The 26,436-nt window shown below is 41.2% G+C and overlaps 1 protein-coding gene across 2 annotated transcripts in view; it reads right to left on the bottom strand.

The window, feature by feature from the left end:
- The window catches only part of ZNF407 (zinc finger protein 407), a 378,104-nt gene that overhangs the window by 339,197 nt on the left and 12,471 nt on the right, over positions 1-26,436 (bottom strand). The window contains exons 2-4 of one of the 2 annotated variants that reach the window (XM_081078988.1): positions 21,161-21,292; positions 12,969-17,711; positions 7,357-7,471 (exon numbers count right to left, since the gene is read on the bottom strand). In XM_081078988.1, coding sequence (XP_080935114.1) covers positions 7,357-7,471; positions 12,969-17,655 — 4,802 coding nt within the window. In that variant the 5' untranslated portion in view covers positions 17,656-17,711; positions 21,161-21,292. The remainder of the gene's footprint in view (positions 1-7,356; positions 7,472-12,968; positions 17,712-21,160; positions 21,293-26,436) is intronic. The other variant, XM_081078987.1, reaches the window with a different exon arrangement.

Consider the following 26,436-nt stretch of genomic DNA (forward strand, 5'->3'; position numbering starts at 1 on the left):
CAGCATGCGTATGTGCCCCTGTAATTATTATCTGGAACTATGCTGCATTAACTTATACAGAACCAGTCCCAACCTATTTTCATTACAATTATAACATCCCTAATTCATTCATTACAATCGATAACATCCCTAATTAAAATTACAAACAGTGACAATCTCTTAAAAATAATTCCTGTGGCCAATCCCCCACCCCTTGATTCTGAAGTAGTAATTCCTTTCCCATCAGGCTCTGTGTCCTCCCTTCACCGCCCATGCACCGTCCAGGGAACCAGAAGAAAGGAAGTCAAGTGAGAAAGGAGAGACGGAAAGCGGAGGCAAAAGCCAGCACTCCAGCACTCAGCACCTTGCGTGGGACAGCTCTGTGATGGGGCTATGCCAGCCTCACCCAGCTGCCCCAGGAACTGTCCTCCTTGCCTCCCAACCACCCCCGCTGGCAGGGCCGACGTCCTTGCGCATCCTAAACACACCAGGCCCCGGCTGAGCATCCACGAAGACTGCCCCAATGGGCTGCCCTGCCCCACCTCCGCTTGCCTTCACGACAAATGCTAGCGAGCCCATGAAAGTTTTTCTGAATCGGACAACAAGACACGGACCTTTCTTTACCTAAGCTTTCTCTGCCCACTTGAGGCAGGTATTCCTTTTACCTTAACCCTAAAGACTAACAGCACTGGCATATATGAGTTCCATAAATGTTTATTTAGTATTTTACAAATCTCCCATTTCACCCCACGTGGCCATTTATACTCCAGAAATTTCTTGTGCTGTTCTTAATGTCGTGCTTTTCCACACTTTGGTATTTCTGCTCTTTTGTTCCCTCTATTAAAAATGTCCAAATCTGCCTTGTGAATACCTCCTCACCCCTTAAGGTTCAACACAAAAGGAACCTCTCAAGGACGCCTTTCCGGTTCCCCCCGAGCGGAGGTGAGAAACGCCCCTCCCCACCAAGGACCACCATTCCTCGCTCCTACTCTGGTGGCACATGTCCCTTTCTGCCAACCTCTTCTGCGTGGAGCATGTGACCACAGGGCCCTTGTACCACCTGGGCACTGGGCCTGCATGAAGAGGAAACTCTCGATAATCTGTCCACGGGAAAATGAATAACCACAGGACTCAGTGATTATACTTCCCGCCCATGTACATTTCTAACACCTCCTCTCATTCTGTCTTGGACAATCAAAGAGCAAATCCCTCCAGAAAGTAAAGGAAACACATGAACAGGAAGAGAGAGGAAGAAAACAAACTAACAAATAAAAAAATCACAGAACAGGCAAAGGAAACCAAGAGAGGGGCTACCCTCCTATATCCCGCTGTAGAGACCAGGAGGGCTAAAGAATCCTGAGATCCCACAAAGATTTTAAAGTCACCATGAGCCCATGTTAAAATAAAAATAAAGCAAAATGACTTAAATCACTGAGACATGACTTTTTCACTGGAAAAGACGTTACAGACACAGGCCAATATGTTCAACTATAACACCAAGAAGTGACAATGTGTATTTCATTTCCATTTTATTATAGGTTGATCATACTTCCTGCCTTGGGATAACTCTACAACCCCACTCTTCCATGGCAAAAATTCAACAAAAGACTACCACAAACAAAGAGAATAGGGTACGGTGGGGAGAAAGGTCTCCTTGCCCCATGAGGAGAGATTGGGGACAACCTTCTTCTGTTTCTTCTCCGTTGACCTGAACGTCCCCCCAGGTCTCTCTGGGATTTACAAAACGTTCATTGAAAAACACCCTTGCATCATGTCTGAGAAAGCGTGTTTTTTAAAATTATAACTGAGAAATTGGCTCGATTTTCAAATTACAAAGTGATTTGCATATAAAAATATAAAACAATGTCCGTTCACTGTTTAAACAGTATTGCAAGGACTTGAACATCAGAGGAATAAACGACCAATTAATTTGTTAGCTTTGTTAGTTTCGTACTCCTCACTGACAGGAAGAGAGACAATATTCATTACGTGGCGTTTTTTTAAATTTCAAACTAAAGACAAAAATATATCATTCAACAAAATGCATTAAAATAGTACACAGATAAAATATGTAACACACCCTTTATAATGAGAGTATTTTAATGTTTAGATTTTTTTACAAAAATGAGAGATGCTGCACTTTTATTGTTATAAGCATAATTCATGCCCCAATATAAAGCAAACTTTTTCTATCTGTATCTTCTTGACCAAAACTACCAGCTGAACCAAATACTTACTTTATTTGGAAACATCTGTAGATATGATGGGTGTAATTAATTGTTCAGCTAAAAATGCAATTCCGTGGTGCTTTTAATGATTTAGGTATACATGGCTTTAGTTCTCAGAGCAGACTAAAAATAGTGATTTTAATTTATTCCTGCTGCCTGCAATTACCCACAACCATGTATTTTTAAATATTTCCAGCCTATAAAAATTACTAATTTTTGCCACTTGTGTTTATCTGCATTTAGACTTTGATTTGGATAAATTAAGCTCTCAAGTGTTCCTTGCTTTATGAAACTCTGCATGTTGTACACTTCAACACAAATAAATGACTTGTACCATTAGAGGTTTAAATAATGTAATGTATTTCATGCTCAGCCTGAAGCTGGATTCCAATGAAGTTGCTAATGCACGTAATGATTAAGTGTAACTCAAATACTAACTGTGTTGTTGAAAACATGACAGGCAATAATTTGGTCTATTATATTCTGCCATTTAATTGCCTAGTACAGACATTCTCTGACACGTTATGAAGCAATGATTTACAATTATTCAAGCTGCAAAGGTCAGAAAGTGACATTATAATCATCTACACAGAGATCCCTTCCAATGCACAAAAACTAGGTAATGCCACACACGCAAAAAAAAAAAAGTGTTTTACCGCATTAATAACTTCCTACTTTTTTTTAAGGTTTCTTACACCAACTAAGAATAAACACTTCAAAAGCACATTAATACACAATGGAAACTGTCTAGAATCTTTTCATGAACCCAGAGGTGACAGATTTAGAAAATGCCCTTCTTCTCTCCTGATTAAGTACATTGTACTCAACTATTTAACTCCATCCACAAGATTCAAAACTGGACATAAGGAAATCAATCTGAAAATAACATAATCCCGAAATCAGGCATATTGGGGTCTTTGTGAATAAGGAAGGGCATCCAAAAGTTAGGTATCATCTTCTAGGGTTACTGAAATCACAGGCTACTTACTGTTTTCTACTAACTCTTTTTTGTTTGTTTTAGTAATAGTAATGAAAAACAAAAAACAATAACCCAAGTTGATCAATTTTACCCCTCATCCTAATGAAAAGATAATAAAATCTTCACTTTTTTAGGCACTTACTTCTCTTTATTATTCCATGTTCCATTTGTAACCACTCAAGTGCAATAAATTATCAACACATAAAGAACAATGGGGGAAATAATAAAATTATTTAAAACTATGCATTAGTCTGAGAAGAATGAAACAGAGACACAAATAAAAGAGACTGAATATCAGAATATTAAAAGTAAAACGCTGTGCAAGCAATTTTTTTTAAAAGAACGTCAATCTGAGCAAAAGCAGAAAAGGAGGGGGGCTGGAGGCTGGACGGAGATAAGTTACAGTTATTACGCGCTAGTGAGAACAACCTAGGGAGGAAAAAAATCAGTACAAATTAAAGGCAGTAACCAAGACAACAGATATTACAAAAAGCAGAGAAAGCAAAGGGACAGTTAAAAGGAAGGGAACAGTGGTCCATCACTAAAAATACTTTTAATCTCAAGTTTCCCACCTGTAGAGTGGAGATAATAAACTTGACATAAACATCTCATGAAACTACAGAGTTCAACAAACGCAGTGAATGTTAATTTAGGTGTACATTAAACCACAGCCCTGCATAAATACTATTTAGTATTGAGAGTATTATATAAACTCATAGGGAGTATTAAATATATTTAAATGAATTTAACAAAACAGTGTCTATAATGACTTTTTTAAGCCATTGAGATTTGCAAGTTCTTGACTACTGAAAAAAACGAAGGTACAGATCATGGATTTAGTAAAAATATGTGATTAACCTGTTTTTAAACATATGTTCCCACCAAAATTATTAACATATGCATAAGAATGCTTCGATCACTTGGTATTTTCTCCCTCACTAAGCCCTACGTCAGACCCATAGCACATTTTCATGCTAAGTATCCATCAAGTATATATAAATACACCTACATTCTACAAAATTTCTCGAGATCATATTCAAACGTAAGAAAAACACTAGGAAACAGTACTATTCAAAAATTGCTCCCCCTAAAAGTGAAAGTAAAATAAAAGGCTTTAAAATGAAGCTATCTATAACATGTTCTTAAAACAGGAAGTATAAAGCAATACATTTTTGAAATTTTCACTATAACATGAAAATCTAAACCCTAGGTAAACAAAACTTAAATCCTGAATTCTGAATCCTAGCTACCTAACAGGAATCAGACATCTAACACATTCAGCTTCTCTTGTCAAACTAACTTAAATCCACGATCTACTGTAGCTAAGATTTGCCAATGGGAGGAAAAGATACCTTAAAATTTAGCTTAAAAATTCGAAGAAAATCAGCGTAGATCCAAACAACTGAAATTAAAAGTTTAAAAGGCAGTTTTTGTTAACAGAGTAGCCAATGTACAACCTTTAAACTAAGCCTTAGGAAAAAATGTAAGCTATAGATAGATTTGATGAGCATCTCCCGTCTTCTTCTAAAAAGATACATAAAGCTATGAAAAAGCAGTCAATCAATCACAAATAATCTGAAACACTCATACTGAGCTCCATTCAACAAAACGCGGTGTTTGTTTTTCCATCAATTTCACCCTAAAATACTAGGTTTTTTCCAAAGAAAGCCAAGAGGTTTCTAAAAAAATGAACACAGTGTGATCATTTCACTGTTAAAATGTGCCTGCCTCCCTATTTTTATATACTATTACTCAATCAGGATTATTTGAAAAACAGTTTCCTACAACTCAAATAATGAAGAGGTTATGAATCAAGTTCTGAAAGACAGAGACAGTAACTACTGCAAAAAAGAAAACACAGTACAGGACCTTCTATTTGTGACAAAATTATAGAGTTAATGTTCCTGAAAGATCACTTCACCTTTCAAGGCGTGATTTTTTAAAAGGTAAAATTGATAGCAATTAAAGCTAATGAAGAAATGCAGCATGAGCTGCTTATGTTCAGGAACTAATAGGTCCACTGGGCATTTCAAAGATTATTTAGCCATCAATGATAATGAATTGACATTGTCAGTGACGTTAATGTACCCATGCTCTCCACTGCCACCATGAACGCCAAGCCTTCCTCACGTGGTTCAATGCTTTCCACTCTCCGTTGAACCTACAAACCGTCCCATCCCTTTGAAACACACAGCCTCTGACACCTTTTCTTTAACATTAAAGGGCATCTAACTCACTATTGTTCTGTTTCGACCACAAAGATCAATAGGCATTTTTCAGTTTACTGCAATTCTTCAGAACTTTTAGCTGCACTGTGAAAATACCTACCCTGTACGAACTATTGTTACGTAACTTTTAAATCAAATTTCACTTTAAAAAATTAAGAGTTCTATCATTTCACAGTCAAATAAGATTCAATGGCTACCATAATTCTAAGAGATACAATTTTGGAATCTAGACTGCTTTTTCTATGCACACATACACATGTAGACCTCTACGCCAGTGGCATAAAACTCAGTATATCTATGTGTATTTATAAGTCTTTATCTTGGGAATCAAATATGTAAACCACTAGTGCAGCACTTCAATTGTACGTGGTCAAGCACGCAAAGCATGCACTGTTCAAACTACACGATCAATGCCAGTCGGTCACGTGCCGCTTTTGATACTACGTGTGTCAGAAACTGTTCTCTGAAAACGTTTCCAGGGTCTTAGCAACCCTAAGAAAAATGGATGGAATTTGATTTCTCATAACAGAGTGTGTTGACTTATTTTGCAGAAATGAGGAAGAAACTGCTCATTGCCCAGTAATGGCAAATTTCCATTGGAGTCAGGGCCTTCCTCTTTCCTATAACTCATATGGTAAAAACAACAAATGAGATATCTTTTTAAATTCCAAGACCCAGAGCAATTAAAATGAACCATTTGGCACTCGACCCTTGAAGCTAAAATCAGTAGCAACAAAACTCATTCTCCCACTGATCTTCAGGGGGCTTTAGGGCAAAGGTTCATCTTCATTTACTTTCGCTGCAAGTCACTGAACCATCAGTTCTGCCAATGAATAAATCACAGACCATGGTTAATCAAATTGCTTGCAAACTTATTTGTAAAACTCTCTTAAGGGTCAAAAAACACAACTGCATCCCAGGATGAAGTTCACTGTCCAACCAAAAAAAAAGAACCTGTTTTTGACTTAAAAGATATTTACATTTACATGGTAGTGCCAACCAGAAGAATCTTCCAATAAAATAGTAAATCTAATGTAACATGAGCACAGTATATAATTAAATACTGTAGTATAATTTGAAACTGTAGTATTTTGTGAATTAGACATAAGAATTTCAGGTTTCTCAGATTTCATATAAAGTGTTTTTATACGATGCACTTATTAGTTAATTTCTCTAGCATAATAACATGAAAATATATTTTTAATCAGAAGTAGGGTATTAAAATCCAGCTCTGAAGGCCCTGTTATACCATAGATGTCATGACATTTTAAAACCTTTTAAGCATTACTGCTAAATAAATTACTTTTGCATTAAGGTGTCTCAGTGTTTCCTATGAAATGCAACACATCTGAGTGACAATTAAACACTGTGAATGATTCCTTAGAGGAAACAGCCATGAACTAATAAAACAATTTTTTAAAAGTTTTGAAATGAAGTTTACATTATACACTTTTTTAAAGCTTTATCCCCACAATAATCAGTAACTGTTATTTGAAATGACATCTTTTTCAGCTTTTTTCCTTATAGAATATGTCCAACAAATCCAAAGAGCCATTGAGGTGATTAAAATTAAAGCGGTACAGCAAAAGTAAAAAAAAATCCATATACACTCCCAAAGCTATATTATGTATTTTTCATGTCTTTAAATGGAATTTACGGTTCTCTCTGGCAATGTGAATGAACACCCTATAATTTAGTCAATTTACAGATTATGGGTTCAAATTGACCTTGTAGCCCATAAAAGTGCTCATCTTCGGGACAGGATTAGAAGTGGGAGAAGAATGTCATAACTGCGTTTAAGGAATTCACCATAACAATTGGAAGGAGGATGTGCATGCATAATTTGAGCCACTCTTACTCACACCCGGCTTGAGTTCTGAGACAATGGCTACCCTGCACAGGCTTCCTGGCTCACCACCGCAGAGGGTCTCCATTTACTCACCCACAGACGTGACACTTGTACTCCCTCATCCCAAGGTGCCTTTTCACATGGTTTCTGGCATCGCCAAGCTGAGCTGTTGCAAAATGGCATATCTTGCACTTGAATGGTTTTGATCCTAAGTAAATTTAACATAAAATACGATTTGAATTTGAATAACACATTATTGACAGTTTGCAAAGAGGCTTAGATCTTAAATCACACTTTTAATCTAATCTCCAAAATGGAACACTTGCATTCCTTTCTAACTTGAAAAGACCTGTGTTCCACAATTATTCCCCCAAGACGACTCTAATGTTTCAGTGAGGGTTCCTAACTTTCAGTAACATTTGTAAGATTTTTAAGTCCAAAGTGACACTATCCAGCAGCACTAAGCAGCTGAGATGAACTAAATAATCTTAAATGTTTTCTTACAAGTCACAAAAATATCTTTGAAAGTCACTCAACATTTAAAATGAAACATTTAAAAAAGCATAAATGCATGGAGTAGCTGATATTTTTAAAGCATATTTATCATCAAATAAACTTCTCTGTGGCCACCTCATTTCCCCATATTTCTGCCGCTTTGAATTTACTGGCATTAATGATGGTATTTTAGATTTCTTCTGACGTTTATTCCAAATAATTCATTATATTACTCTTTTAATAACATTCGATGTAAGAATATATGGTGGATAAATTATTTGTTTTTATGATCATTTTATAGTAAAAATCTGTGATGATTCTACAAACCAGAAGTACTGACATTTTAGTTTGATTATTATTGATTTCAAGAACAAATATTTCAACATAAAAAGCATAGTACCAAAAAAAAAAAAAAAAAAAAAAGCATAGTACCGATAAATGTGCTTTTATTTCATAAAGAAATAAGATCAACCTACACTTAATGAGAGAACAGATTTCAGAGTGGACAAACTTAGTGTCAGTAACAGATTGTAACTGCAACATAGTTACTAATACATAAGTACTCACCTTAATGAGAAGCAACACTTTTTAAGGTGCAATATTGATATATCATTTTCTGATTCACTAACCACTAAAGGTTCAAATAAATCAATCAAAATCATAAAAATCAGTTTAAAATCAGCACAATATGATTCCAGATTTGTCATATCATGTTTAGTGCCTATTTGCTGAAATACCTCTTCTAATACGGTTAGACAGAATATAAAACATGTGAATTTTAATATACAAAAAGAGCTCAAATAAAAAAATTGCAATAAATCATATTTGATCAATGAACCTTTGTGCAGTGCCCTTGAAAAAAAAATCGTCCAAGAATACTTTGTTGAAATTGAAGCACTCAGTAAAAAATTTGAGAGTCTTAAATTTCAATTTAATTCCCAAAAGCTGACAAAAAAAGTGAAGCATTTAATTTTAATCTTCTAACAGAAATAAAAAAGCCAACAGTACCAAGCACAGGCAGGGAAGGTTGAATATTTCACAGTTCAATGACAATGAAGCCAGAGCTCTTAATGCCTCCATTTCCACTGCTGGAAATAGATGTAAAACATACTTAGCACCTGAATGGTTCTATCTAGTTGGCTTTGTATGTTTAAATGTCAAAAGCAGGTTGAGACTGCAGCTTACAGCAATCACATTCTATCAATCACATTAGAAACTACAGTTTATTTAAATGATTCTGATAAAACTAAGCCTATCACTGCTTTGAAACATTTCGTCTCGACACAGACCTCTATAAAGGGACTTAGAAAAGAGTGAGAAGAACCAATTTACCTGTACTTGCAATTAAAATGCATTAAAGATAATAAGGTAATTAGGCAATTATTAATTAACAATAACACCAGGACTCCGAACAAAGAAGATAAAGCCCTCAGAACATTTGTGTTACAAGTTGGTGAGAGGATCTGAAAGACCTCGCTGGGGGTGGAAGTTTCCACCTCGCTCACACTGCACTGCCACTGTGATGACATCGAGCTCCTGTGCCGCAAGTGCCACCAGGGGCCGGGTTCAGACCTTCTGTGTTTTTAGTGAGCTGTGCGTGGCTCCGCGATGAGACATCTGGCTCCTCCAGGTTTCCGCGCTCAATGCTAGTGTGCTAACAACACGTACGTGAGTTACCTGGTGGACTGCTTTCAGGTAGAAACCCCTGGGGCGCCGGCTATTTTTCTGGTCTTATATTCAGAGTCGACCGTATAAACATCTCCTTTCGGTGCCATAAAAATTCAAATGCTAGTGGACTACAGGTAATACTTTTCGGTATAAGAAAAAAAAAAAAGTTTCCCTTTTTTCCTAACTGATAATGTTTCCACGTTTAAGCTTACTATGCACAACCCAAAATGAATCCAGTCATAGTATTTATAAGGCAAATTTGGTAAAACCACATATTTCTAACTGTGTCTCTCAGGGGTATTGTGATTATTATGAACTACCAATATTATTTTAAATAGTTCCATTCCTTGGGACAGCATCCCAAGCAGGTGTTTTTTTTTCTTTCAATTCGGCTTGTGAGGTGTTTTGAAGGGGCAAAACGAAAGAGGCTCTCTGGCTTCCTGGCACCTTCCAATGTCACCCCTAGAATTCCCGAGACGTTAACAACTAGGTCTCTCACTGACCTCCACAGGCCACCCCAACGTCAGTCACTGTTGACCGCTATGCACACACAGGTGTGACATGAACATTTGACAATTAATAAAACTTTAGGTCCCACAGAATCAAGGAAGACGCACTCTACCCATCATCTAATGCCTCTGAACTACAGCCTGAATTCTACGCTCCTCCCTACACACTGAACTTCATTCATTCATCACAAATAACACTGAGAGCCAACTGTGTGTAGGGCTCTGAGAGGAAGCAGCGAACCAGGTAAACCCCATGTTCTCTCTCTTACACTCAACAAACGACCCCTAACCCATCTCTTCTCAAGCGGACTCAGCTTCTGAACTGTCACATAATACCGTGTTTCCCCGAAAATAAGACCTACCCAGACACTCAGCTCTACTGTGTGTTTTAGAGCAAAAATTAATATAAGACCCAGTCTTATTTTACTGTAATATAAGACTGGGTCTTATAATATAATGTAATACCGGGCCTTACATTAATTTTTGCTCCAAAAGCTACATTAGAGCTGATGGTCCGTCTAGGTCTGATTTCGGGGAAACGGTAAGTTACAAACACAACCAGCCCTAACCTGGCAATTTCTCAGTGAAGTCACACACCTCCCGGTCTCCCCACGTGAACACTTTCAAATAGCACACGAGACCAGCGCACTCCGAACATGAAATGACAGGCTTCAGACAGTCTTCTAGCTTAATGGCATTTTCCAATGTAAAGTAAATGAAAGCTCTAACTAACAGAATGATGCCGAGAGAAAACAACACTGTTTTGGACTACAACACACTGGGAAGGAGACACTGCCCGTTCTGGTCATGCTGACGGCTTCCTACCAGCAAACACACAGAAAAACTCGGGGGTGCTTTCTTCGTACAATTCTTGATAACCCAAATTCATTTATTTCTTACAGTGCTGCTTTTATCGTGCTAAGGATGGGGAGAAAAGGTTACATAAAACATATAGTAAATCACAAAATATGAAAACAGGGATTGGAAGAGTAAGGCTTTTCCAGTTAACCATTAATAACAGTCCCCACATTACTAGTTCATGGACAGAAGCAAAGTCTCAGAAAAGCAATTCATTTTCAGATGGGCCAAGAAAAAAACTTGGAGTGAAAACCTGGAGAGCAACTTCCCTCCAAAAAATGACTTGTGAACCTGAAGGGTAGACTAGCAGTGCCCTGAGGCACCTCAGAACTCCACAAAAATGTACATGCTGGTCAGCCCGACACAAAACACAAAACGTTAAAAAGTATGCGAACTTTTACTAAATGCTACAATCAATGATGTAACTTATATAAGTACGGTTACTTTGTCACATATTGATAGTTACCTCACTTTCACATCCACATTAACTTGATTTTAAATGCAATTAATACATATAGTCAAGGAAGACTAATGGACTACATTCTGCACTTAACCTGGTGGACATTTTCAAATGGCACAAGTGACCAGTGCAAACCTATTTTGCATTGTAAACGACTAAATAAATCTTAATGGATTAAGAATGATCAGCTATCAACACACAAGGGAAATTAAGTGCTGAAATGCCTACATTGATTATTTTAAATTATTAGCCTTACTCTGTTCTTGAATTTGTATGCTTTTAGTGAGCTTTAACACATTTACAAGACTTATTGACTATAATTACAAGAGAATTCAAGTAATGGACACATCAATTATAAGCAACATGTCTTGACCAGACAGTTGCATAAAGAATTCTAAAAAGGCCTCCATTAGCATCTTCCTTAGTTTTATTCAGTTTTATCTGCCTTAAGAGGGCATATTAAGAAAGTACATATTTTCTGCACGTGTGAACAAGCCTGATTCCTAAAACCATGTCATTTCAGAAAGTGAGCTGCAACACAGTCCCAACAGAGGTGTCACCAAGCCAGCAAACACGTCTCTGGACCTGTCCCCCACCAGTGGCTCTAGTGCATTGGGAAGCCAGGCGACAGGACAGTGCTGCTATTTACCAAGCTTCGTCTTTTGCAGGCTGCCCTGGGAGCTCTGTCAACGAACAACTTTTATCTATCTTTAATCACCTAACTCTATTAATAATGTTCCCTACTCTTTTGTCTTCGTCCTTATAACGATGCACAAAGTTTCAAAAACTGCATGAATTTAAAGTATAGCTTTAATAATAAGCCATTATTTAAAAGTACAGTAAAATAAACCTTACAGTTTTAATGAAAATATGTTCATTGAAATGTGAATTTATTATTCAAATCCACTCATAAATTCAACCATGGAGACAGAACTTGTCTAAGCAGAGCCCAATGATTTAGAAAAGCTGTCTATTTAAAATAAAGAATGTATGGCAGGTTTATAGAAACAGTGCAGTGAATTTTTACATAAATTTAGAACAGTGGCTTATGCATTTTCCACCAAAAAAAAGTTTTTTAAAAAATCTCCACCTAAAATTAAACATTAAAATGGAACACTGTATGTGACAGAGCACAGAAACAAAATCAGGCGCTCCCACCTCTGCGAAAACCAAATCCCCACACATGCCGACTTGGAAAAGCACTGACTACCGTGAATCTTTGAAAGGAGAATCTCGCTGGCTGGGAGTTCCACATTCGGATATAAACTCTCTGGCAGTGAATATTTTTAAATCCCTAAAATTGTAAGAAAATGTTTACTATCCCATTCCTCAAAAGCCATTTAATATGTCCTCTGAATCCCCAAGTGCCACTTAACAGACTCCGGGGAAAACCAAACAATTAGGACTCGGAGGCATCTGAAAAGCTCGGAGAGGGGCTTTTAACAACAGCAGAGGACTGGGCTGTGAGATGAAACAGAAAGAAATGTGTCAGGAGCCTGCCGTTGGGATCCGTGAGGTGCAACCGCCTTTAGAAACGACCAGCCGCAGCCCAGAGCCCCAGCCAGCAGCGCCCGGGGAAGGGGAGCCATGAGGGCCAGCCAGCAAGTGCACCCAGGACTCCAGGTAGGACTCCAGCTCGCTCGAGGGGAGGGCGTGCACTGCTTCCCACCCGTCTGCACGCACAGGTGAGCACAGGCGTGCGGCAGGTCACGTACCTGTGTGAGTACGAATGTGGGCCAGAAATGCCATGGAGTTGCTGCTCCGACACATCTTGCCACAATACTTGCAAACGTTTCCCTGGTTCTCCTCTCTCTCACGGTTGATCTGCTCAGTGTCTTCCACTATGTACTTGTTCACCTCCCGCAGCAGCTCCTCGTGCTGCCCTTTAATGTGCAGGAACAAACTCTGCTCCGAGTCAAAGGGTTCCGTGCACTTGACACACTTGAAGGTGGCGCCGCCCTCCGGAAGCTCCTCCACGCTGGCCTGCTCGTTCCTCAGGTGGCCAGCGCTGGCCAGGTGCTGGTGCAGGTTGCTCTCCGTGTAGAAGGACTTCCCACACAGCAGGCAGTGGAAGTGCTTCTCTTTCGTGGGATGCTTCATGGCTATGTGAACATTCAGTCCACTCAAGCCGTCCGCCAAGAAGCCGCAGTCGTCGCAGCGGATGCGTGTGGACTCCCCAAACGGGCTGCCTTCGGGTCTCTTCTTCTTCACCCCGTGAGCACAGTCTTTGAGGGACGACTCACTGAGCCTCACTGGCGCTGCTTCCACACCCTCTTCAGGCTGGTCTATCAGTTCACCATCTTCCGGATTCTTTATTCTTATTATGGAAGAATCAAACCGGCCCAAACTGTACATGGCCTGTCCTTTCTCATCAATGCTGATTATAGTTCCGTAAACATCGTTACTCTCCACTGTGCTGTCAGAAGCGAGACCGTCCTCTTCCAAAATAATTTCATTTTCATGTTGTGAATTCATCAGAATGTCCTTATTTTCCAGAGCGGGATCTCCTCGCACATCTTTCAAATCCCCTGAAGTCTGCACATTTCCAGCTTTGTCATGGTCACTGCTATCGGGGTGTAGCTGTCCTCCTGCCATTCGCACCACGGCATGCAGCGTGCTGTCTGCGGAGTGCGCTCCACCGGGGACGCAGGGATCGCCGTGTCTGCCAAGGGCCTCACCTGCCATGTCCTCAACGCTTCCTCCATGGCTCTCACAGTGTGTATTTGGATCACCGATGCCACTCGACCGATCGTGGCTTTTCTTTGCTGTCTCGTAATTCAAAGCTGAGCTTCCTGAATTCTCATTCTGAAATTTGCACAGGGAGCCATATTTAGAGGAAATATTAAGGGACACCATTTCCTCGGGTTTCCTAACTTGATCCTTAGCGAGGGGCTGTTGGAAAGTTTCACAAAAGGAATGCTCTCCACTGAGACTGGATTCTTCCTCAGTCTCAATTTCTACAGTGTCAGGAGCACAGAGTACTTTGGACACGTCTAAATTAATATTACCACCTAAAATTGAACAATCAGCAGTATTTCTAGCTTTAAGAGTTTCTGGTGGTTGGTCTGAAATGACTGGAAATTCCTCAGGACTTTGTGGGTGCTGCTCCTCAGGAACAATAATGTTTGGGGACGTTTCTGCAGAACCCGCCTCTGCATCAGAAGAGTGCAGGTAAGAATGCCTTTTCACCTTGTGCTTTTCTGTCGCCGCGTGCCTCGTCATCTCTCGATGCGTCACGGCATAGTAATCACATGCCATGCAATAAAACGCAAACTCTCTTGTGTGTTTCCGTTTCACGTGCAGTTCCAGAGAAGCAGAAGAGTGAGCGTGAAACTCACAGTGGGCGCATTTGTTGTCACCTGTAGTCGCGACATCGCTTTGAGAGCAGGCATCCCCCTGCTGCATCAGCTCCTCTGGGTCTGGAGACACTTGTTCCTTTTTCTCAGGAAGGTGCCTGCTCGCCTCCCCATCTGCACAATGAAAACCCCTGTCGAGCTGGACTTCCGTGGGGCTGCCGTGCTCTTCCCTGGGCTTTCCTGCCGTCGAGGGCCCTGACTCAGCTGACGGATCAGCACGTTCACCGGACACTGCTGCTCGGGCGGTCCCTCTACAGGCTTCATGGTTACCGCCTTCAGGCCCAACGATAATATCTGAACTTTGCTTTCCATTTGCTTCTACTCCTACGCGTCCTTTATGTTTCTTGGTGGCACAGTGCCGTTCCATGTCCCCCTTAGTTACGGTGTAATACTTACACACTTTGCATAGGTAGCTGTACTGGTGACTGTGCTTCCGTCTAATGTGAACAGTCAAGTTTGTAATACTAGAGGCCAAAAGGCCGCAGTGTGAGCACGTCCGTGAGACAGCACCTTTCGGTCGCCCTCTCTTCGGAGTGGCGCTCAAAGCTAGTTCGTCGTCTTTGGCGATTGCACCGGGCTGCGCCGGTTCCTTGGCAGTGAGTGCGCCCTTATCGGGAGAGGAACACTCCTGTACCTGCACACCGGCTAGGTGGCCTTCTGTCCTCCCACCGCCAGAGGCGCTGAGCTCTTCTTTTTTGTCATTTGCACCTATACACACCCTTTCAATACATTCTTCAAAGCTTAAGCCGATGTTATTTTTCTTGGCATTTTCAAGGTGCTTGCTTCTCTTAATGTGTTTCTCCATTCCTTCTTTGCTCAATGAATACAGATTACATGCTTTACAAAGAAAGTGATAGTCTTGACCATGCCGGAGCTTTATGTGCCTCGTGAGGACAGTGGATGACCTCGTTTTATAAAAACACTTCTTACACTGAAACTGCGGCCTGCTGGAATGCCTTCCCTCATTCCCATGGCTGGCCCGGGACTTGGCCAGTGCTTCCTGAGCTGCTTTTCCTGACTCGCTCATAGACTCTTCTGTGTTTTCTGATTCTAAAGTACTCAAGGGTAAAGTCTGTAAAACCAAGTCACTGTTAAGTGGTTGACAAGTCTTTGGCTGAACCAATAAGCATGCATGCTTCTCAGTTGCCACGTGTTCCTGCATGTCCTTCTCAGACGCAAAGAACAGATGACAAGCAGCGCACAGAAAGCCCATACGGTGTTCTTCCTTCATGTGCTCTCTAAGGTCCCTTTCATTCCAGGAAACAAACGAACAACACTGACAGCTGAGGACAGACGTGGTCTGCTGATGCTGCTGATTGTGCAAATGCTCGTCCAAGTCCCTCCGCGACACGCTGGAAAACCCACACGTTGGGCAGTGAAATTTCACGTCTGTTGCGTGGCACCTTTGCACGTGCATTTCCAACTCTGTGCTACTCGTGGATATCTGACCACAGTCTGTACAAGGACACACCGTCTGGTGGTCAGAGGCTGCCCTCATGGTCAGAGGCTCAAAGGAACACACGCTGTGGGCGTCCCTTGCGTCCTGCGTCGGGTCCTGGGCTTCTGAGGAAGGCAGGCCCAGACTGTGGACACCGCCACTCGCAGCTCCGTGTTTAGGGGCGGATTCTGCATCTCCTGCTTTTACCTGTGGTCTAAAGTGTTTCATATACATCTTCTGAGTCTCACCAGCGCCTCTTTTATGAATTCCTAACAAATTCAACCTTTTCTTTGCCTGGCCTTTTAAGGCGAAGGTGCCACTCCGCCGTCGGAAGCTGTCACCCAACACGAGAACATGTCGCTCCGGTCTTGGTCTCAGGCTTGAACCGACACCGTGTACTGTCTGTTGGGTATTTTTGCTGGATTCCAATTTATCTAAGAGACCCTCTGAGGTGACGAAAGCTCCTAACTTTTTACCCTGGCTTTCAGCATTTCCAGCTATGCCAAGGGAAGTGACATTTTCTTCAATGATCTCTACTTTTTCTGACAAAGTATTCCTGGATGGCACCATTTCAACAAGAAGCTGAGTGCTACTTCCACTTTGTTTAGAAAAGCTTCCTCTGAAATCTTTCAATTTGCTTCCAACGCTTCTTAGGCCTTTTGACTCACTATTCTTTGCTATTGGTTTAGCTCTTGGTTTTGAGCGGACATTTTTTGTTCCGATGGTACATGGTTTCTTAGGAAAAGGTTCTTTTGTTAAGATCTGTACAAATCCTCCACGAGCAGCAAGATTCTGACGTCGGAGATGTGTTTTGCCAAGACAATGCGCATTCAAAAGGTTTTCTTCCACACACTGAAAGCCACAGAGATCACAAGAAAAGACTTTCTGTGGCCCGTGCGTCTGTGTCACGTGAGTCTGCAATGCTGCGCTGCTCTCTGCTTGGTGGCCGCAGTGGCAGCAGGCGTGCTCCTTAGACTGTTGCGTGTGGCATGCAGCGTGCTTTTCCAAATCAAAGCAAGATGAAAATAAATGATCACATGCGTTGCACTTGAGAACTGAATCTACATTTCCAATGGTACAACTAACACTAATTTCTTTCGTGGGAAAAGAGGATTCTCTTTCCTGGTCAAGGGAAACCACTTCCTGAGCAGACTTTTTTTCAGTGTCTGTTTTCAGAGAAACAGCATCAACAATGCTGAAACTGCAGAGTGGGGAGAAGGTGGGGGGAAGACGTGCGTCGCCATCGGAGCAGTCGTTCAGGGAGGGCACCTTCCCTGTCTCATCTGACGGCACACCCTCTCCTGGGACTGAGCTCTGGGACGTTTCCAACCCACGAACACCTTCCTCTGCAGATCTGAGGGGCTCCACCTCAGCTAATTTCATTCGCTTGGAAGCACGTTTATTTCCGTCTTCCTCCAGAATGGCACTGTCTGAGTTTGATGATTCTGAGAAACCTCTTTTGCTTGTGGAATTCGCAGAGGAACCTGCTATCACATCAGACATGGGCCCACAACCCACAAAACAGGAGGAGCTGCTGGTCGAGTCTGCTGCTTCTTTGTTTACATCTTCATCCTCATCATTCTCCGGTTTCTTCTCAGTATCCATCATTAATAAAGTGCTGACGATACTCCCTGTGTCAGCAGCCACTCACTTGGCACCGTACCCTGCAAAGGAAATACACGTGGTTATAACCTTTGAACATAAAGACACATACGTTCATCCAAAAGTCACATAAAGTGACACCCTGGATGAAAACCATAAAATTAGCCTCAGGGAGACTCCCTTCATGTTGGATGAACCTGAGGCGTGATCCTTTATGAGAATCAGACTCTGGGCACGCCACCTCAGCACACTGCTGGCTCAGGAAGCAGTGCTATGGCACCTGTAACAGAAAGGCGAGTCTCTCAACCGGCTTGCAAAAGAAACTGCCAAGTTTCAACTCTCTTTTCCAGGACATTTAAAATTACTACTTCACTTTTCTGAATAGAGAAGCTCTTTTCAAATATTGTTTCAGTGAATTCCCACTCTGTAAAACAGATTAAAACAAAACTGCTGTGATGCAAGTCAGGAAGTCAGGCTTGCCCCTCTATGCCTCCCCAAAAGAAGCCCATGTGCCAGTATAAAAAAAACATATTTAAAAACAATTGCTTCTGTCTGACTTATTTTACTTAGCACAGTAATCTCAAGATCCATCCATTTGTCGCAAATAGCAGGATTTCATCCTTTCTTACAGCCGAGTAATATTCCCTCGTGTGTGTGTGTGTGTGTGTGTGTGTGTGTGTGTGTATACACACACATCACACCTTCTTTATCCAGTCATCTACGGAAGGAAGGACACTTTGGTTGTTCCCATATCTTGGCCACCGTGAATAATGCTGTAATGAACATCGGGGTACATATACCTTTACAGGTAAATGTTTTCAGATTTTTTGAGTCAAGAACCAGATGACTTCACTCATATGTGGGATATAAAACTGAAAGAAACAGAGGAACAAGACAAACAAATGAAGAAACCAAAACTCATAGACACAGACAATTGTGTGGTTACCAGAGGGTAAGCGGGGAGGAGGGTGGTAGAAAAAGGTAAAGAGGGTCAAATATATGGTGAAATACTATAGAAATGTACATTTGAAACCTGTGTAATTTTACTAACCAATGTCACCCCAATAAATTAAATAAATAATAAACAAATAACTAAAAATAAAAACAACAGCTTTATCCTTTTCCCCGGGAGCCAAGAGCCTCACCATTATTTTTCTAGCTGTATCCTGATTAACAACGTGCATATTCTCATCACATATCACCATTCATGCTCAAGCTGTTCTGCCAATGAAAAGCCGCTCCTATCCCAGTTGTCAATCACCAATCTCTTCATCTAATAGTCATTCTGTGCTGTCTGAAGGTTAACAGCAAAGGGAAATGTCAGTCGTAGAACAGAATTAATTAAGTAAATTTGGGGGAAGGGAAGGGATTTTATTGAATAAAATGCTTTAAAATCAATAAGATTGATTTTATTTTTCACTATACTATTTAATTCAATTAAAATATATTATTTTCCATCTATTTTACATCATAATTAGAATTTTCAACCAAAAGCCATTTTATTTGATGTTATAAAAAGCCATCACATGTTATGTCCTCAAATTTAATGATAACTATTTTTTTCCATAACAACGACAAAACAAATGAAGGCTGTTGCTTTGACTCTGCGAAAAGTAGGGAACAAAAAATATGTATGTGACACTAAAAGCATGAGCAACAAAAAAAATAAAATGCATAAATTGGACTTTATCAAAATTAAAAACTTCAAATGTCACTATGCTTCAAAGGCCACTATCAAGAAAATGAAAAGACAACCAACAGAATGCAAAAAACTTCACAAATCATATATCTCATATAGGACTTAATCTAGAACACATAAAGAACTCTTACGACTCAATAACAAAAAGACTAATTTTAAAATGAGCAAAGGAGCTAAATATACATTTATCCAACGAAGATACACACAAATGGCCAAAAAGTGCATGACAACATAATCTACATCAGTCATCATTAGAAAAATGCAAATCGAAACCATAATGCAATCCCACTTCACACCCACTGGGATGGCTAAAATCAGAAAGTCAGAGAATAACAAGTGCTGACGAGAATGCGGAGAACTCAGAATCCTCCCACACTGCTAGTAGAAATGTAAAAAGGTGATGCCACTTTGGGAAACAGTCTGGTAGTTCCTCAAACAATTAAACATGGAGTTACCATACAGCCAGCAATTCCACTCGTAGGTATATGCCCAAGAGAAATGAAAACCTACATGCACACAAAAAGTTGTACCAGAATGTTGACAGCGATATTATTCCTAATAGCCAGAAGGTGGAAACTACCCAAATGTTCATCAGTAGATTAATGGATAAACTAAATGTGGTCCATCCATACAATGGAAAAATATTCCGCCACAAAATGAATGAAGCACTGACACATGCCACAACATGGATGAACCTAGAAAACACTACATTAAGTGAAAAAAGCCAGGTTCAAAGACCCACATACTACACAATTCCTCTTAGAGGAAATGTTCAGAGTAGGCAAACCTATAGAATCTAGAGACAGATTGGGGTGGGGGGGTGTGGGGGGGTGGGGAGCGAGGGGGGAGGGGGAGTGGTAGCTAAAGGTTACAGGATTTCTCTTTGAGGTGATGAAAACGTTGTAGTTCATTGTGGTGATGGTCGCACATGTCTGAATATACTTAAATCCATTAAACCATAGTATAAATGGGTGAATTGAATGGTATGTGAATATCTCAATAAAGCTGCTTAAAAATATACAGATTGTCATATATAATCTACAATATGAAAACATCCTGTATTTACTTTATTGTATGTAATACAGTAAAACATATTGTATCACTCTTGTTAAAGAGTGAAAAAGATAAATGTACATGGTTTTATTACACTTATAAGATGTTCACCGTTTCTTCAAAATGTGTTCCAGACAATATAAATTATGTAAGAGATTAATAGGTTTATTTATTTTTGGGGCGTTGGGGGGGTAATATCCCTGATCAAAGAAGAAAACTCTGGTTTAAACAAAATTTCTTTACCACAGGATAGCTCAATACATAAGCAGTTCCCAAACTAATTCATTACAAAACCCTTTGTTTATAAAGATCAAGGTTCCAATGGACCTTTCAGAAAAATGGTCTTTTAGATAAAGCACTGGTTTTGCTATTCAATCTTTGTAACAGGGGGATGAAAGGAAGAATGAATGATGTGTCTGTTCCAGAAACTGCACTTAGTGCCGGTATATGCCAAGTATTCTTGGTTGTAGACACTGGAATTCCAGCAAAGAACAACACAAAATCTCTGTCTGCCTACATCATAAGGGGTGAGATAACATAGTTTTTTAAATAGATGTATTCTCCATCCAGGACATCCTCTCTGGTCAAGAATTCCCAGGGACTGAATATACTCTCATGAATGAAACAACTGAAAAAGGGGGGGAAATGTAGGAAACAGCAGCATAGGACCATTGGAATGCGCGTGTGGGGCTCTTCTCAGCAGGCCCGAAGGGGAGTGGTCCCTGAGAGGGGACCTAAGGCAGGTAAGTCCCAGCTTACCCCCTGGAGAGAGGAGCCGGGCCACAGCACAGGGAGGGGTCCCCAACAGCTGGAGTCCTTCCGGTAGAATTAAGGAGAGGAGAGACACAAGAAAGAGGAGCTGAGGTCTGCAGAGGCCTCTCCTGAGTGTCCCTATTAAGACAAAGAACACAACCATCTTAGAAAACTGTCTCAGGCCACCTCACACTCAAGCCTTGCTACCTCCCCTCCCTGAGGCGACCGCTGCTCTGAATTCTTCCATAATAGAGCAGTTTGGCCTGTTCCAGAAGTTCTGCAAATGGAATCGGACATGCCCTGAGGAGGGGGGGAGCGGGAGGGGGCCCCCCGGGCCACCCCCCCCCCCCCCGGGGCTTGTTCAGTTGCACGTTGCATGCAGCAGCCCTGCGACCACCGCTGAGCCTAAGTGCTTGTGTGGATTTACCACAATTCCGCTGATGGCCTTCTGAGCTGCTGCCCGTTGTTTGCTATTATGGTAAAGCTGCTGTGACTACTCCTGCACACGTCTTTCTATGAGCACGTGTTTTCATTCCTTTTGTATAAATACATAGGGGTGGTATTGCTGGGCTGCAGGGTACGTTTAGCTCTATCCGACACTAACGGATTTTCCAAGTGGCTGCATGTGGTCCACAGCCACTGGCAACCGTAAGAACTGGGAGGGATGAGTGGCTGGACCCCCTCTGAAGCTGCCAGGCTTGTACATTTCAGTCACTGTAACGGGTGTGTGGCGCTCTTCTCGGCATCTCCCAGTGGCCAGTGCCAGAGCCCCATCCTCTGTCGTGTGCTTTGTGACGCGCTGGGTAACCTTCTGCCCATGTCTGACATCGGGTGTCTACTTTATTACAGAGCTGCAGGGTTGCTCGTGTTTTCTGGATGTAAGCCCTTTGTCAGTTACGTGTTTGACAAATATTTCCTCCCTTTTCGTTTTATTAATGTTGTCTTTTGATAAGCGGAAGTTTTAAATTTTGATGAAACCAGTGTTTTTCCTGTTCTGGTTGTTAATGAATCTGCTTTATTTTCCGTCTCCCCACACTAGAATGTAAGGGCATGGTTTATTTTACACACCCTTTTAACCCAAGAGCCTCAAACAATTCCAAGCACATATAAGGTCCTAGAATGAGCGAATACCTCACTGGGATATGAGAAATGTCTCCTCGCGTAAGTGTTTATGGATGAAATAAAAAATGTCTGAGACGCATTTCAAAACCGTCCAGGAACAGGGCACAGTTAAGGGTCTTAAAGCCAAGTGGCAGTGACATGGGGACTCTGTACGATTCTATCAACTTTGGTATAAGCCCGTATATGGATATGCTTGAAAATGTCCCGGATAGAAGTGATATTCAAATTTCTGTGACTGCTTAGTCTACCACAGTGTGAATTCTCTTCCTTTCGATGAGGAGCCCAGGCATCTCCTGCTGTCCCCACACTGCTCTCCACCACTGTGCTACTTCTCCATCGCACTGGCGCGGTGTCATCACCACGAAGGCATGGATAGCACACAAGCTCTGCTCAACGTGAATGTTCTAATGATGACACCTGCTCATATGTTTTTGGAGACAAAAGAATGACAACTACACTTATATGCAGAAGCAAAATAATGACACCTTTTTCTAGATAATGGCTCTAAATACTCTATAACAAACAGAGGAAATATTTCTACACTATTTCCCAACTGACATTTTAAATAATAAAATAATTCAATATGTTAGTGTATCACGAAAGAGTAACATTCAACACATAGAGTGAGAGAGAGTGCCTACCATGTGAAAGGAACTCTAATGATACAAACACATTCTTTGCCCTCACCCGGCTCATAGTCTATTAGGAGCCATTGACATACATGCAAAGGAACTCTAAGACAAGGCCACACATGACCATGTGTGTGACATAAACTAAGATCTAAAGCAGTATAAATGAGCAAGGCAAGGGATCATACTTCCACACAGAATAGTTGGCTAAAATAGCAGAAACATCATTTGAGCTGAACCTTGAAGTAATGAAAAATCATTTTTTTATTTTGTTGAGGGAGCAGGTAGGAACAGTTCGTAGAAGAGAGAGATTAGGCAAAGCCGTAAAACACACAATGAGCGAGCAAGACCATGGGCAGTCCAGACCGCGGCAGGACTGGCTTTCTACTACACTGCAGCCTAGAACAAAGGCAGCTGGTCAACCAGGGCCACGTCACACAGGCTCTGAATTAAGAGCTGGGATCTACTAAGCAGTGTCAGTGGGGCGTCACCAAAACAGCCCGGCTAGAGGAAGGTGAGGTTCTCTGTAAGCAGAACATATCATAGGCAGAGAAAGTCTAGGAGCCTTTCACTCGTCTAAGTTACACAGCCCAGAACTAGGACAAGGTCAGTGCGCAAAACTGCAAAGTGATTTAAGTACCTTAAAATGATCTGGAGGGGATGAAACGGAAATGAGGAAGTTTATCCTAATGTAAATGAAAAAGAAAAACCTTCAGCAGAAAGGGTATTAGAACAAGCACAATATTACCAATGGAGATGTGGGGAGGGGGTCTTTTTTAAAGTGGAATTCAAAAATACCTGATTGAGAGAGTTTAGGAGCTCATTTTTGTGGAGGCTTATGTCACTCATTCACTCAACAAACACTCACTGAAAGCCTACCCTGTTCCAGAAAGCCCTTTTTTAAAAATAAAATAAAATAAAGATAATAAAAAAAATATCTTTATTTTATTCTCTCAGGAACAAAGCCAACCAACAGAACAGACGGGACTCAACTCACGGCCAACCCTCAGAGTAAAGAAGGCACAATATCACTTCTTTCTGAAAGGACTCGTACTGTATCCAGTGGAGGAAAAAAATGAGTCTTGGATTTCTTCCCACAGTAAGTTTCAACATACTCACAACCTGCTAGGTGTTTAGACGAAAATAATGAGATACATTATTAAACCAAATCTTCCTAAAGCATATGCTTCTCATACAAATCCATCCATTACCACTCAACACGTATCTTCACTGTGCCACGATTTTCAAACATGCAGTTCCGTTTACAGTGTCTACTCTTATCCAAATTCTCAACTAGTTGTGCCTTGACTCAAAAAAATAAGTTACATATCACTTTATTATCTTCAATTTTACCTATAAATTATTAACTCACCAAGAATCTGTCACAAAGGAAAGTTTCTGCTCTAACTGAAATAGTCTCTGCTATGGTTTAAAAAAAAATCGCAAAAAATCAAAATTCTCATATACATTTTAAGAAAAATAAAAAAGAAATCAAGAGCAGCCTTCTGATGACCCCTGGTGGTCACTTCTCACGGGAACCTTTTCCAGCATCTTCAAGTATTTCAGGAACTATTAGAGAAATGTACAAACACTCAGCCATTTCATATGCTATCTTTACCACGGGCAGCATGCATGACTCTTTTCCCTTCATTTTCCTTCTTTTTGTTCCACTTTTTTCTCATTCCAATCTAGTCTTCATTTCTCTCTTCATTTCTTTTTTCTAAGGCGTATACATTAAGCAAGCTTGAGCCCTCCCCCACTCTCTGCCCTTCTCCCTTCTCTCTCTCTCTCTCTCTCTCTCTCTCTCTCTCTCTCTCTCTCTCTCTCTCACGCACACGCACACACTCTCACTAGCAAACAAGGCTAACCACACAAGGAACCACCTTGTCTCTGGGTCCATCCCACGCCATGCCCCCATCACCCCTCCTAGACGCACCCAAACTAGGGTGTAAACACTGTGAAGTTAGCACATGTTGGCACCAGGCCACCAGGAAAATCACACGGGATACGCGGGTGTGGCAGGGCAGACGTACACACACAGGCGTGTATAAAAACTCCCAACAGTGCTCTGAACTCCTTTGCGGACACCAAAAAGGCTGACCTGCAGAAGTCAGTAAAGCCACCCACTGTAGCGAGTGGGGACCACCAAGTGAAGCCCACTGCCAAAGCCCAGACCCACAGAAACTGTGAGGGAATAAACGCTTGTTGCTTTATGCCAATAAGTTGTGACATAATTTTTTACGTATCAATAAATGACTCCTGGAATGCCCTTCTCCTTTCCACCTTGTCAAGAACAGATAAGGCTCAAGTTCACCTCTCCTTGGTATATATTTGATACGTATTTCCTTTTCTATCTGCTCCAATCTTTAACAAAAGTCTTTGGGACTAGCCCAGTAGTATAATATTAAGACACACAGCAGGAAGTCAGTAAGTGTTAACTGAGGTGTATTGTCTGAAATGCACACGAAGAGCGGAATTCCTATCAAACTTCTGTAAAATAGCAGAACTTCAATAAACTGACATTTAGATTTATGCCTCTTCCACTACCAAAATCAGATCTAATACCACTTACAATGAAAAACTGATATAATAAAATCAAGAGTGAGTAAAGAGCTAACTAATAAAAAGATGAGGTGGAGAGTTTTAAATTTAGATTCGTATGGAACAAAAGAGATGTCTTCACGTTTCTGAACACCCTCCTCCTTTGCAGGAAGACGACCATGTTCACAGGCCCTGGAATTGTCCAGCAGCTCATCTGCCTCGGAGCCAATGCGAGCCAGGAGTTCCTTTCCAGCTAGGCTCAAAAACGTTGGCCGCCTCCACTTCTAACAGCCCCAAAGCCAATGAGGCAGCCCACGCGATAAACACACGGCCAGCACAGGCCACGGCGCTGAAGGAGCCGAGCCCTTGGGCCACGCTGACAGCATGGCTCCCTCACCGGCCTCCAGCAGCAGGCATGGCAGCCTGGAGGGCGGGGGGCTCTGGCCACAGGACCCCAATCTGATCAGGTTCATCCCCACAGCATCTCACAGGCCACGTTTAGGTCAATCCTCAAACAGAACCTTCCCGAGCCAGAGGCCAAGGATACACTGAAGCCAGGTGCTGGGACTGCGGCTCTCAAGCCCAGTGAGATGGAGAAAAGAAGCCTCCCGCGCATCAGAGTAGAGTACTGTTTCTATTCCAGGGATGCCCATGTCCTATTTCAAATATCAACTCAATTTTGCCTGTAAGTTAAAAATCAGAATATTTGCCTAGCGCTTAAGTTAGAGCTAAAACAAGCACCGATAAGCCAGACTAACAGGGCTCAAACCACAGTGACCATAAGAGAATAAACAGATTATCAGCCCTTCCATTACCAGAGCCCCACCATTCCAACACTACGTGCTTGTGAAGATGTGTGAAAAGTAATATAAAACAACAAATCATGGGGGAAAATAAACTATAAAATTAGCTGAGCCTTCTTACCTGGCTATTACTTTTCTTGTTTTTAATCTCCTTACACTTCAAGTACTATTTTGCAAATACAGTAAA

Source organism: Rhinolophus hipposideros (assembly GCF_964194185.1).
Source record: "Rhinolophus hipposideros genome assembly, chromosome: 17".
NCBI lineage: Eukaryota > Metazoa > Chordata > Mammalia > Chiroptera > Rhinolophidae > Rhinolophus > Rhinolophus hipposideros.